Source organism: Callorhinchus milii, unplaced genomic scaffold (genome assembly GCF_018977255.1).
Source record: "Callorhinchus milii isolate IMCB2004 unplaced genomic scaffold, IMCB_Cmil_1.0 Scaffold4, whole genome shotgun sequence".
Lineage (NCBI taxonomy): Eukaryota > Metazoa > Chordata > Chondrichthyes > Chimaeriformes > Callorhinchidae > Callorhinchus > Callorhinchus milii.
Genome location: NW_024704745.1, coordinates 8,864,886 through 8,879,842, shown reverse-complemented (window position 1 = coordinate 8,879,842; position 14,957 = coordinate 8,864,886). Strand labels below are relative to the sequence as shown.

Below are 14,957 nucleotides of genomic sequence, written 5' to 3'. Positions count from 1 at the left end.
CAAGACTCAGGCAATACAAAGCCTCAAGATATTGTCTATAAAAACTATTAACAGGTTCAGAACGGATGAGGTTGTGAATATTTCCTTCCCTTTTTGGACATCTAACCCGGCAATATTCTGTTTCTGGTAGTGAACATCTAGGGCTTAACTCAACCATTGGGGAAATTTGTAGGTGGAGCACTTGTGTATGTAATGCATTTTTGGGCACACAGCAAACATACACAGCTAATACCTGAGAATTTGAACTGATTTTGAGAAGCTTCAGAAGAGGCAGCTTGTAATGAAAAGTAGAATGTTTAGTCTGTTGATATATTCTTAACTTATAATTGAGTTTTTTTTCTTCAAATTATCAAATTCCCTTCATTGTTTACAGTTCCCTTGGATTGATAATCACGGGATAGATGTTGCAGACTTTTTACCTTACACGTTTTCGTTTAAGCACCTTAATTTGGAAAATATCTTTTAATAAGGTACGAAGGGATTCAAAATAAATAAATAAATAAAAATCCTGCAACCAGACTTTCAGCATGAATATGCACTTGAACACCAATTCAGTTCATGCTTTTACTAAATAAAGTACTGTGTTCCTTTTCTGTTCCCAATGAGACCTAATTTGTGCCTATTTCTGGCAATTTCCTAGTAAATGAATTCATATCTCACGTTACTGTTTGCCACTTATTGTTCATACACCACAGCTGTAAATAAACTAGAACTTTGTATTCATTTTAGCAATGTTTCTCCTTTGTCACTTTATCATTGATTTCTTACAGATAAGTAAACTCTATTTCAAGGTTATTGTCAGTAATTTCTGGTTTACAAACTGCAAGTATTAAAAGCTGAAAAGAATGCAAATTTACAATATTTTCCAGAATTAATGTGATCTTCATCAAGAGTTTCCAATGGAGGTTGCAAGTTTATATTATTCTGTTGGGAGTGAAAGGGAACATGATTGTTCGGGCAACTGATCAGCATCAAGACATTTCGCTGGTTCCCCCCAAATCTTCCTGCATGTCACAATGTTAAAGAACTTTTTGTTATTCCAGAGTCTGTATTTTTAATAAAACCTATTTGATCCTCTTCAATTGTATGACTTTTCATAGTGCACCTGAGATGAGTTTCTAAGCACCAGGCAAATTGTTTATTAAGTGATATTTAAGTCAGACAGTAATAAATTAACCAAATTCATCTAATTTGTATAATAAACAGAGAAAAAAACAGTGGTTGACACAGACCTCCAGGGGACACCATTGTTTACATTTCTCCATTCCAAATAACCACATACTCTTGCTCACTCCCACCACTCCCACTCCCCCCCCACACTCCCCACTCCCCCACCACTCCCCACTCCCCCCCCACACTCCCCACTCCCCCCACACTCCCACTCCCCCACCTCCCCCCCCCCACACTCCCCACTCCCCCACTCCCCCCCCCACACTCCCCACTCCCCCCACACTCCCCACTCCCCCCCACCACACTCCCCACTCCCCCCCACACTCCCCACTCCCCCCCACACTCCCCACTCCCCCCACACTCCCCACTCCCCCCCCACACTCCCCACTCTCCCCCACACTCCCCACTCCCCACACTCCCCACTCCCCACTCCCCCCCCACACTCCCCACTCCCCCCCAACACTCCCCACTCCCCCCCCACACTCCCCACTCCTCCCCCACCACCACCAGAAAAAGAAACCCCGTAAAAAAGAAATACCTGTTGAACGCTCCTGGGATGAGACAGAGTGCAATTGCTCCCCAAACGCACCCACACACACACCCACACACACACCCCACACACCCCCACACCCCCACACCCACACACCCCCCACACACACACCCCCCCCACACACACCCACACACACACACACCCCACACACCCACACACACACCCACACACACCCACACACACACACACCCCACACACACACCCCCACACAACACCCCCCACAACACCCCCCACCACCACACACACCCCCCCACACACACACCCACACACACCCACACCCCCCCACACACACACCCACACACACACACCCACACACACACACACCCCACACACACACCCCACACACACCCCACACACACACCCCACACACACACCCACACACACACACCCCACACACACCCACACACACACACCCACACACACACACCCACACACACCCCCACACACACACCCCCACACACACACCCACACACACACCCACACACACACCCCCACACACCCCACACACACACCCACACACACACACCCCCACACACACACCCCCCCACACACACACACCCCACACACACCCCACACACCCCACACACACACCCCCCCACACCCCACACACCCACACACACACCCCACACACACACCCCCACACACACACCCCACACACACCCCACACACACACCCCACACACACACACCACACACACCCCACACCCCACACACCCACACACACACCCCACACACACACACCCCCACACACACACCCCACACACACCCCACACACACACACCCCACACACACACCCACACACACACCCACACACACCCCACCCCCACACCCCCACACACACACCCCACACACACACACCCACCCCCCCCACACACACACCCCCCCCACACACACACACCCCACACACACCCCACACACCCCCACACACACACCCCCACACACACCCACACACCCACACACACACCCCACACACCCACACACACCCCACACACACACCCACACACACCCACACACACACACACACACCCACACACACACACCCCACACACACACACCCCCACACACACACCCCACACACACACCCCACACACACACCCCACACACACACACCCCACACACACCCCACACACACACACCCCACACACACACCCACACACACACACCCCACACCCACCACACACACCCACAACACCCACCCCACACCCCACCGTGGCTCTGGTTAAACTGATCTACTAGAACATGTTGCAGATGGGAGAAATGGACAAGGAACCAACTGGGGATGGGCTTTGGTTCAAGATTGGGTGTCAGTGGAGCCGCACAGGAAGGGAAGAGACCCCAGTGCTAAAGTAAACCCAAAGCATATCTGGTAAACCCCCCCCCCCCACCCGACCCCACCACCACCATCTCCACCCCTACCATCTAGGAGGTTATGTTGAATATTTATTAAAATGCTGGTTAGGCCTCAGTACTGCGTTCAGTTCCCGGCACCGCGCCTTGGGAAAGAGGTCAGGGCGCCCGCGGAGAGGGCAGGGCAGGGCACGGCAGCGCAGAGGAGGTTTTGACCAGGACGGTAGCGGGAATGAAGGACCTTCAGTTGCGAGGAGAGGTTAGCGAAACTTGGGACTGTTCTCCCTGCAGCAGAGAAGATTTCAGAGGGGATTTTCAGTGAGGTTTTTCAAGATCGAGAGAGGATTTGATGGGTTAGAACCGGGACAAACTGTTTCCACCGGCTTGCGGGTCAGTAACCCCAGGACACCGATTTTGGATAGTCGTTAAAAAGAAACAAGAGGGGAGGTTAGGGAAAAAAAAATTTCACCCAGCGAGTTGTTCGGATCTGGAATGCATTACCTGAAAGGGTAGCGGACGCCGATTCAATAACAACTCTTAAGAGAGAATAGATGGGTATTTGGGGAGGACAAGATTGCAGGGCTATGGAGAGAAATCGGGCCGGTGGCATTGAGTTGGATTGCTCTTTTCGGAGCCAGCGCAGACACGGTGGGCCGAATGGCCTCTTTCTGTACTGTATGATTCTATGATAACTATTTTAATTTACCCCTTAATAATAATCCTTACAATTTGTATAGCGCCTTATCACGTTGGATAGTGTCCCACAAACAGCAATGGAAACGAGTGACCAAATCTATTCGGGGGAATGCTGGTTAGGACATCTCGAGGACGTCTTTCCGACGTGAAGGCCGTTATATAAGTGTAATTTGTTGGTGGTGTTGACACAAGGGAGAGACTCCTCTTTTCGAATAGTATCACGAGATCTTTAATGACACTGAAACAGGGCAATGGACTTTGGTTTAATGACTCATGTGAAGGATGGCACCTCTGACAATGCAACAACCACCCCAGCTCTGCATTATAGCGTCAGCTTAGACTATGCGAATTCAATCTTCTGTCTCGGAGGCCAGAGTGCTACCATTGAGTCAAGCTGACACACAAATTTACTCACACAAGCAGCCTGGCTGGGTTTCCTTTTCCTGGATGATCAGTTGCGAATACATTATTTTATCTCACATTTGCCTGCGAAACAATGACTGCACTTGATAGGAACCACAAACTCATCCTGATTTCGTGAACTAAAATCATAAAATCATCGTGAGCTAAACTCAACACCCAAACTTGACTGGCGGACATGTCAGTCTTCTGACAGCTGCATGTCTCCTCAGACCCTGTTCAAGCCACTGTATCCTGCAGTTTGCAAAAGAGAACAAGCTTACAATTGAGACTGAATTAAAGAATTTTCCAGAACAATTTGATTGGAACAAAAAATGCCTCCTGATTTCACTTCTTGAAGGTTAAGATTTCACCCCCTTGTTCTGTATTTTCTCTGTAGCTACAATGGGCTCGGACCAGGTAGAATTTTGTGTCTCAGAGCTGGGTTATTATTGATGCATCTGTTTGAGCGCCCAGACTTTGGACCGTGTTGTTCTGGATTTGAATGGATGGCACGCATGAATGCATGCATGCATGCATGTATGTATTTATTTGTTTATTAATTAACAGACAATTTTTCCTCTTTTTTTGGGGCCTCAGAGTTCCGCTTGGCACTGGTTCAGCTGTTGGTCTCCCCGCTAAAGGCCGACAATCTCTGCCGAGCGAGATCCCTGGTGAAGGAGGCAGCACAGAAGGGGGCAAGTATGGTGGCACTTCCTGTAAGTAGATAATTAAAGGAGAAGAAGCTGTATACCAAGGGATCTTTAACTGAATCATTCAAGGCCCCAAATTCCACTTAGTCTTAACATGGATTGAGGTGGAATTGTGGAAAATCCTTAAATTCAGTCTCAATTTGGAAATCAAATGTGGTCACTCAATCAACGACTGTTTGTGGGACGCCGCTGTGGACAATTGACAGCCACGTTTCACCCACAAATACACAGTCAATCCGCTTTACAATATATTCTGTGAAGCTGAGACGTCTCAATGACGTGATAAGGTGCTATATCAAATGCAAGGATTATTATTATTATAATGATCTTCCAAATTAAAACCGAATAAGGATTTTGAACTTAAAATTTAAAACAAATGTAAGCCGATACTTAAGACTGTTTGGTTTAAATTGAAGTGTGGTTAAATGTAAAACGTTACCTCAGGTAGATAGGGAGTTTAAGAGACACTAAAGTGAGCATTCAATAGCATTTGTCTGCTTTTGGTTTGTTTAAATATTTGCATTGTAGATGAACATTCATTGGGAATGAAAGAATTGGGGAATCGCTTTCCTGGTGTAATAATCCCTCCCCAAAAAATAATAATATTAATTTAGTCTCTCAATCCATGACTGTTCGTGGGACACTGATGTGCGCAATTTGCTGTCATGGTTTGCCCACAAAAATATACAGTCAATTCACTTTACATATATTTTGTGAAGTGCTTTGAAACGTCTTAACGATGTGAAAAGGTGTTATATCAAATGCAAGGATTATTATTATATTATTATATTAACTACCTTGACTTTCTGACATTTCTTAAAAATTCCCAAACATTTCCCATTGCAGGAATGTTTCAACTCCCCGTACGGAACAAAGTATTTCCCAGAATACGCAGAAAAGATCCCAGGGGAATCTACCCAAATGCTATCCGAGGTAGCAAAGGAGTGTGGGATTTATCTTATTGGAGGTAAATGTAGGAACTCTTCAGAAAGGTTCAGAAGTTTTAAGTAAGTTCCTTACTCCACGTGCCTCTGTTTACCTAGCAGTAAGTAGGAACCCGGTTGTTAGTCAATTGGCGGATCACTTCTCCGGGGCTAATAATCCCTTCAAAAAATAATAATTTGGTCATTCAATCCCCGACTGTGTGTGGAACACTGCTGTGTGCAATTGGCTGCCACGTTTCGCCCACAAACTATACAGTCAATTCACTTTACAGTATATTCTGTAAAGCACTTTCAGAAGTCTCAAAGATGTGATCAGGAGCTATATCAAAGGCAAGGATTCATATTATTAGAAACCAGGCCTATTTATCTTATATAAATGAACTTCATCAATAGTTCATCAAAACAAGCTGCACTTAGGCAGCTCCCAAAGCCACAAAAGCAATGCATTTATATAGCATCATTTGTGCAAAATAAGCAGGGAAAGGAACGAGCAGAGAGCTGATCCTGAATATTGTTCTTACAGGATCCATACCAGAGGAGGAGAATGGAATGTTCTACAACACGTGTACAGTGTTTGCACCTGACGGATCCATGATGCTAAAGCACAGAAAGGTTTAAAAGCCGTCGCTAGGGATCTGTGGGTCTCAATGGAATAGCTGACTGACCTTTCAAATTGGGGATGAATACATTTGAATGTTGGGAGACCCATTTGAATGAGAGAGCATTCGAATGGTTTAATGCATCATTTCCCCAGAAACGTAGACCATAACAAGCTGTTTTATCTTGCAATGAATAGTAGAACCAGAGGGCACCACCTACGACTGAAGGGGAGTAAATTCGGAACAAATCTGCAGAAACACTACTTCAGTGAGCGAGCAGTAAACTTATGTAACAGGCTCCCTGGGGGGACAGTGGAAGCAGAAATTGTCAGTTGTTTCAAGAACAAATTAGATAGATTTCTGCTACAGAATAATATCTCGGGATACAGTGTATATTTTGGTCAAGTGTATAGTTTTTGTCAAGCGACTGCTTCATGTCGGGCAGACATCCCAAGGCGCTGAACAGTCGGGGATCAGGACCCGAGCGTGGGGGGCCGGCTGGGTTGGGATGAGAGAGGGCAGACAGGTAGGTCGCTGAAGAAGCAGTCGAAAAAGAGGGTCTTGAGTCGTGCCTTGAAGGAGGCAAGGGAGGGAGCAAGGCGAAGGGATTATGGGATGGAGTTCCAAAGGGTGGGGGCAGAGAGGCTTAAATCCAGGCCGCCGATGGTAGGCCAGGTCGGACGGGAGACATAAAGCAGGCCAGAGCCTACTGATTGAACGGAGGGAGAGGATAGGTTGATAGGGAGTTAGCAGGTCAGAGAGGTAGGAGGGGGCAAGGCCGTGGAGGGCCTCGAAAGTGAGGTCTAGGATTTTGAACTCTATCCTCTGAGGGATGGGGAGCCAGTGAAGCCAAGAGAGGGTGGGGGTGACGAGGTTATGGAGCCAGGTGCAGGAGAGGACACATAACATCAGAAATAGGAGCAGCAGTAGGCCATTCGGCCCCTCGAGCCTGGCCCGCCATTTAATAAGAACATCCCTGAATACCTTCAGTTTTTAAAACTCTATCGATCTCAGTCTTCAATACACTCAATGACTGAACATCTACAGCCTTCTGGGGTAGAGAATTCCATAAATTCACTGCCCTCTGAGTGAAGAAATGTTTTCTTAACTCAGTTCTAAAAGGCTGACCTTTAATCCTGAGACTATGACCCCCTAGTTTTAGATTCTCCAACCAGGGGAAACAGTCTCACACTATCTAGTATTTGAGAGTGCAGGTATGAGTCCACTATTTTTGGTAAGTTTTTGGTATCTTCCAACATGAAGACAGAAGCAAAATGTTTGTTTAGTGACTCTGTCATTTCTTTATTCCCCATTATAATTTCTCCTGTCTCTGCCTGTAAGGGACTCATATTTGCTTTTGTTAGTCTCTTCCTCTGTATATACTTGTAAAAGCTCTTACAATCTATCTTTATATCTCTAGCTAGTTTACTCTCATATTCCATTTTCTCCCTCTTAATCCGTTTCTTGGTTATCCTTTGCTGATCTCTAAAGCTCTCCCAATCCTCAGGTTTACAACTCTTTTTGGCAACATTATAGGTCTCTTCTTTTAATTTTATACTTTCCTTAACTTCTCTAGTTAGCCATGGTTGAATCACTTTTCCCATGGAATTTTTACTTCTCAAGGGGATATGTGTTCGCTGGGAATTATCTAAAATATCTTTGAACGTTTGCCATTGCTTGTCTACTGTCATATCTTTTAATCTACTTTCCCAGTCTATTTTAGCCAAATCGTCCCTCATACCTGCAAAGTTGGCTTTATTTAAGTTTAGACCTTTTTTTGGACTTGACTACATCACACTCAAACTTAACATTAATTTCCATCATATTATGGCCACTCTGCCCTTGAGGAGCCTTAACGTCCAGATTAGTGATTAGCGCTGCTTCGTTACACAATACAAGACCTGGGATCGCCTGTTCCCTGGTTGGTTCCTCAACATACTGTTCTAGAAAACTCTCTCTAATGCATTCCATAAACTCATCCTCTAATTTACTTTTGCCAATTTGGTTTTCCCAGTCTACATGAAGATTAAAATCACCCACTGTTAGTGTATTACCCTTGTTACACGCTCCTCTAATTTCTTGATTAATACTCTGCCCAATACTGTAACTGCTGTTCGGGGGTCTATAAACTACTCCCACAAGTGTTTTCTGCCCCTTGTCGTTTCTCAGCTCCACCCATACTTATTCTACATCCCGGTTTTCTGACTTAATATCCTTCCTCTCTGCTGTTTTTATTCATCCTTTATTAACAGGACTAAGCTCCCCCACCTTTCGTTTTCTATATTGCCTGTCTTTCCTATACATCAAGTACCTGGAATGTTTAGCTTCCAACCTTGGTCTCCCTGTGACAATGTCTCAATAATGGCTACTATATCGTATTCGTTTATCTCTTATTTGTGCCGTTAATTCATCTATCTTGTCAGGAATGTTTCGTGCATTCAGGTATAGCGCCTTTAATTTTAACTTAATTAGTCACTCAACTTGTCCCACAAGACAAACGAACAGGGAAGTGGTTCACGGCTGGAAACCTTAGTTGAAGTCCAAGTCTTGATGGAAGCAACTGACCGTTCAATCTTTGTGTTTGCAACAGATCCACTTGTTCGACATCGATGTTCCTGGCAAAATCCGCTTCCAGGAATCCGAGACGCTTTCTCCTGGCAACACGTTATCCACTTTCGATACACGTAAGTGAAGAATACTGAGCAGCTTACATGTTACAGAGATTCCACACAGTGCAAATTCTCTTTTTTACTTCCCACTACCATCAACCCACTTTCTGTGCATACTGGCTAAATAAAACACGTCTCTGGGAACCTCGGTACAGAGGTTTAACCACACCTCTTAAGTCAATTTTCTTTGTTTTCCCAATTTCTCTTTACAGCTTATTGCAAGGTGGGGATTGGGATCTGCTATGACATTCGGTTTGCGGAACTCGCACAGATCTACACAAAAAAAGGTGAGCAAATAGGCGCCCATTTACTGTGAAACAAGGCAGCCAGGCAGCATGTTACTCAAAATACATCGTGGAGGCCTGTAGCTCAGTGGTTACAGCACTCGCCTTGCAAGTGAGAGGACCTGGGTTCAATTCCCGGCAGGGCGAAACATTGGGCGAGTTTCCTTACTCCACACGCCTCTGTTTACCTAGCAATAAGTAGGAACCCGGTTGTTAGTCGTTTGGCGGATCGCTTTTCTGGGGATAATAATCACTTTTTAAAAAAACAAATTTGGTCACTCAATCCACGACTGTTTGTGGGACACTGCTGTGCGTAATTGGCTGCCACGTTTCACCAACAAGATATACAGTCAATTCACTTTACAGTATATTCTGTGAAGCGCTTTGAGACATCTCGTAGGTGTGATAACGTGCAATATCAAATGCAAGGATTATTATTATTATATCTTTAGAACATTATAGCTGCAGATTTGTGTCTGTGTGAAGCTGTTTAACCTGATGAGACTTATAATGATAAATATGCATGGTGATGAACCCTTGGGACCTATATGCAGTTTTTAAAGTTTGGATTCTGTCAGATTATCTATCAAGCAAATATAAATTAATGCTGCTAAAACACGCTTTTTGGTTTAAAAAAATAAATAATGTGACAAATTAATAATAATCCTTGCATTTGATACAGCGCTTTTCACGTCGGGAGGACGTCCCACAGCGCTTCACAGAACACACTGTAAAGTGAGTTGACTGTATATTTGTGGGAGAACGCGGCAGCCAATTGCGAATAGCAATGTCCCACAAACAGTCGTAGATTGAAAATGACCAATTTATTATTGCTTTTGGTTTTGGAGGGATTATTATTAGGTGTGTGGAGTAAGGAAACTTGCCCAAGGTTTTGCCCTGACTGCCTGCAATTGAACTCAGGTCTCTCGCTTCCAAAGCGAGTGCTCTAACCACTGAGCTACAGGACTCCATAATATAGTACTGATGCCTGCGTTATTAACTTTGTATTTTGCAATCTTAGATTTAGGTATTAATGTAAAAACGTCTTTGTTGCTAATCCACGACAGCCTGTGGGACACTGGTGTGTGCAATTGGCTGCCGTGTTTCGCCCATAAGTCAATTCACTTTACAGCATATTCTGTGAAGCACTTTGAGATGTCACAACAACGTGATAAGGCGTTATATCAAACACAAATATTATTATTATTATTATTATGTGCTGCAGGATGCCAGCTTCTCCTGTATCCCGGAGCGTTCAACATGACCACAGGACCAGCCCACTGGGAACTCCTGCAAAGAGCCAGGTCAGTTTGCTGTGCAAAAAATTTTTTTTTTTCAAGAAAGTTAAGCATGGGTGAAATAAGATGACCTTAGATCTTCAGGAGGATGCTGGGGGCAGTTCAGGTCTCAACTTCCTTGCATGACAGCTGTCTTTGAAGAGGGAGCATTTCACCACATATTTTTATGTTTAAACTGTTGATATGACACAGAAACACAACATTTGACCCACCTAAACTGTGCAGAGCCCCTCCCTCTCCTGTTCCCCTCCCGTATACCTCTCTTCTCGCTCGCGTATGTTTTCTCAAATGTGTTGGTGCTTTTTGCTTCAACCACAGCTTCCAGCAGCAAGTTGCACATTGTTACCACCCTCTGCGTATCCCCCTAAGTTCCCCCTTAGATCTCCTACTGGCTCCCTTATAGTTGTCAATCCATTCTTCAAAATCTTAATACATTTTCTTATTCGAAACGAGCGTGGCAAACTTGCACTGATGAGCACTGCTCAGTCTTTTCTTATTTGGTCATCAAAATAAGGACATAGCAATTAATACAAAAAGGATTTGCTCTTCATAAAGGTTCTGTGCATTATTATTATAGAAACTGAGAGCATGTGATTTTATTGCTGATTTAATCCCCTTTGTGCCACCGCAGGGCTGTTGATAACCAGGTGTATGTCGCTGGAGTATCACCTGCGCGGGATGAGAAAGCTTCCTATGTCGCCTGGGGACACAGCACTGTGGTGAATCCTTGGTATGTACCTCTTTGACATGGATTCAGAAGTTGCTGTCTGTAAGTTTTCTTTTAAAAATCCCACTTTGTCAACGAGCTCAGCTGGTAGCGCTCTCAGCTCCGAGTCAGAAGGTTTGTGGGTTGAAGCCGCTTTGTGAGACTTTGAACTCACGTAGTCTAGGCTGCCACTCCGGTCCATTGCTATCTTTCGGATGAGACATTAAACTAAGGTCCTGCCTACCCATTCAGGTGTACGTTAAACATCCCATGATAAAATCGATCATTCATTTCAATGGCTGCTTGTGGGACATTGCATTGTGCAAATTAGCTGCCGCATTCACCTACAAAATACATGGTTACTGTACTTAGTTGTAAATAAATCCTGTGAAGTGCTCCAAAATGTCTCAACGACGTGTTAAGACGCTATCAAGTGCAAAGCTAATTTTTTATGAATGAGCACCTCTACCACTTGTGGAGCAATTGTATGGCTTCCACTTGGTGGCTTCCCACAAAAATCAGTCAGTGATTTGGAAATAGTCATGAACACAAACCTGCAATCTCTTTCTCTGGGGCTGTGCTTAAAGGCACTTTGAACCATGCCACTCAAGGTATAATTCAGTTGTTGAAGTACGTGTTTTTCTCTTTCGTTGCACATTCACAAACACAGTTCAATAAAACTTTCTTCTCACATGCATGTTTTTTTTAATCCATCCAGGGGTGAAATAGTAACTAAAGCTGGATGTGATGAGACCATTATCTATGCAGATGTCGGTGAGACTCTCAGCTCTTGTGCTAATTGCTGTTGAACCACGTTTATAACTCAAGCTTATGGCATCGATGGGGTGTGGATCCTGACATTTACTGATCCAAATAAATATAACATACGCCCAGGGTGCAGGAAGTGACATCAGTGGCGACCTGATGACTCAGAAGCTAGTCATCTTGGGTTCCCATACGTTGGCAGCACCAGCAAAGTTGATCATCTGTCTGGACAGGTCATCGTGTTCCCTGTAGCACTTATTGGAATATTATGGACTCACAATTAGCACATTGTAAACTGGGTGCATTTATCTTCCTTCCCTCCACTCCCTCGATTCTGACCCCAAGCCAGGGGGAGAGGGAGGGGTGGAGGTGACTACTAAGCCTGATCAAAAAAATAAGGTCTTTCGGCAGGATTTGAAAGTGGGGAGGAAGAGGGCAAAGCTGAGGGATTGAGGGAGGCAGTAGGTGTAGGTTGTCAAAAATAGTAATCCCTCCAAAACCCAAAAAAAGATAATAAATTGGTCATTTTCAATCTACGACTGTTTGTGGGACATTGCTGTGCGCAATTGGCTGCCGCGTTCGCCCACAAATATACAGTCAATTCACTTTACAGTGTGTGCTGTGAAGCGCTTTGGGACGTCCCCCTGACGTGAAAAGCGCTATATCAAATGCAAGGATTATTATTATTATAATAAAGGCTAGGGCTCGGGCACCCCAGAGTTTGCATTGGGGTAAAGAGACTTTGCGAATATTTGTTCCCCAAAACAAAGATTTTGTAATGAAGTTGTTTGTGTGTTCTATTTTGCCATTTGACAGATTTGCAGTACCTTACAGCGGTTCGGCAGCAGATACCAATTCACTCACAGAAGCGCCACGATCTCTACAGTGTGGAGGCTGTGCAGGAATGAGCTCCACGGCCTCCAAACGCCAAAGTGCCACACAGTCTCACCTTATAAAGACCATTTTGCCTTAAAACTGATGACCGGGCAGAATTGTGAAAAATTCATGAATTCATTTCTAATTTAAAAGCCAGTTTTCCATCGTTCTTAAAAAGAACGGTCACTGGGAGCCGAGAATCCTCCCACTCAGCTCCTGAGAACGCTGCAAACTAAAGCCTTAACGGGTAGTTTGGTCCGAGCTGGACAAGCAGCGGGAAAGCTCGCCAGAAATCGATATCAATGGCAAGCGATGCGGTTTTAGCTGGTTGGACTCCAGCAGTACCCCAATGGGCACCTCAAGCTTTGGCCCGTACCGACCTGCGCCTTGTAAGGGTTAATTAAATTTGTGACCCTGCGGTGAAGTAAGGACCCAAACAAATTCTTCAGTCAATTAATATTTCAGAAATGCATCTCAAAAGTTATACGTTTCATCAAATGAATGCTTAGTAAAGTTCACTGCAATGGATTGAGTGGATTCATATTGATGTCGGAATCGGCTTGTTAAACATGCATCGATCCACGTTGATTGTAGTTTATCCCGTTTTCCTCGAGATTGGTTGTGATCAGCTGCTCCATTCTCTCTTCTCCGATATAACCCAAAAACTCTCTGTATACCTGTTTGGTCACATACGCCAGTCAGTTCAATGTGTTGTTTGAAACACCAACTGCAAACCAAGGACTAATGTTATCAAATTTTCAGCAGCTCGTTTCAAAACAAGTCTTTGTCCCACGGTGAATTTGACGAAGAAAACTTTGTTCCATAAACATACTTCCACTGTCCTTGGCTTCCATTGGCTTTCAAGCATTTGCATATATCGTCAGCTTTTACGAGGTAAACAGGTCCATAAGTCTCCACGATTTTTCTTTAGTCAACCCTTTGATCAACTCAAGCATTTCAGAATTCTGGGATTGCTTACAGCTTAATACTTCCCGGAATTAGGTCAACAGGATGTGTCCTTCGAGGGAGAGTGTGCATTCCATTCCAACAATCGTATCTCGGGAATTTTCACGTGTAGGTGGGATGCATGAAAATCTCAGCTTGGTTTGAATATTCATAAGTGTGGTGATGGGTTTCCACATTTTTTGGGGGTCAGCCGGCTGACCCCAAAAAAAGAATTGGCTTCCACATTAAGACTGAATGTAAGAATTTCCACAGTTCTGCACGTTATTCAATTTTAAAGCAAAAAATGGTCGTTACAGGTTCAGCCTAGGTGAAACCTTAGACTTCAGTCCAGTCATTCACTCAGAAACAGTACATGGAAAATAAAATAATTCTGACTGAATAAAGTATAGTTTTACCTCTTTTATCATTGTCCTGTTTTTAAACATCAATGGTCCATGCAAATCTGCACATTCTCACGCACCTGATATATTATTTTCAGGCTGGTTTAAACAGGCTGAGAAATACAGTCGCCAGTAGGACTTATAGAATCATTGATCGCATGACCCTTTGTCCTGCTGACTTGGTGTATCTGAAAGTATTGTTTTGTCTTCACTTTCTCTATTCCATTGAGCATTTTATGTCTTGCATCCCTTGAATTCAGCAGTCAAAGTGGGCCTGCCTTTTGCTGACAGTTCAGAATATAGATATCTCTGAATTTCCCAGCATTGATTCTCACTGGACCCTTTTATGGTCCAACAGATGATACGAAAAGTCTTTCAATGGTGCAGCTGTGGAGGAAACAGCATGATGACGATGCCAGTGCAAGTGAAGAGATAATACAAAATTACATTTGACAGCGTCTTTCACATCGGGAGGATGGAGGGTAGGCGCGGTTGAAGAGGGTCTTGAGAAGTGCCTTGAGGGAGGCAACGGAGGAAGCAAGGCAAAGAGATTGTGGGATGGAGTTTCAAAGGATGGGAGCAGAGAGGCTGAAGGC

At 44.5% G+C, this 14,957-nt stretch overlaps 2 protein-coding genes across 5 annotated transcripts in view; both read left to right on the top strand.

The window, feature by feature from the left end:
• The window catches only part of tbc1d23 (TBC1 domain family, member 23), a 36,438-nt gene extending 35,361 nt beyond the window's left edge, over positions 1–1,077 (top strand). For all 4 annotated transcript variants that reach the window (XM_042333904.1, XM_007895723.2, XM_042333905.1 and 1 more), the window contains one exon: positions 1–1,077. This exon is cut by the window's left edge and continues 116 nt beyond it. The gene's annotated coding sequence lies outside the window, so the exon portion shown is untranslated.
• A 3,675-nt stretch (positions 1,078–4,752) lies between these two features.
• Positions 4,753–14,382, top strand: nit2 (nitrilase family, member 2; the record flags this gene model as incomplete). The annotated part of the gene is given in 9 exon segments (XM_007895721.2): positions 4,753–4,880; positions 5,721–5,841; positions 6,342–6,430; positions 9,008–9,101; positions 9,299–9,373; positions 10,596–10,674; positions 11,300–11,398; positions 12,093–12,148; positions 12,956–14,382. Coding segments are annotated over 9 exon segments (833 nt in total), but the record flags the coding sequence as incomplete, so codon positions are not given.
• Between the last annotated feature and the right edge of the window lie 575 nt (positions 14,383–14,957).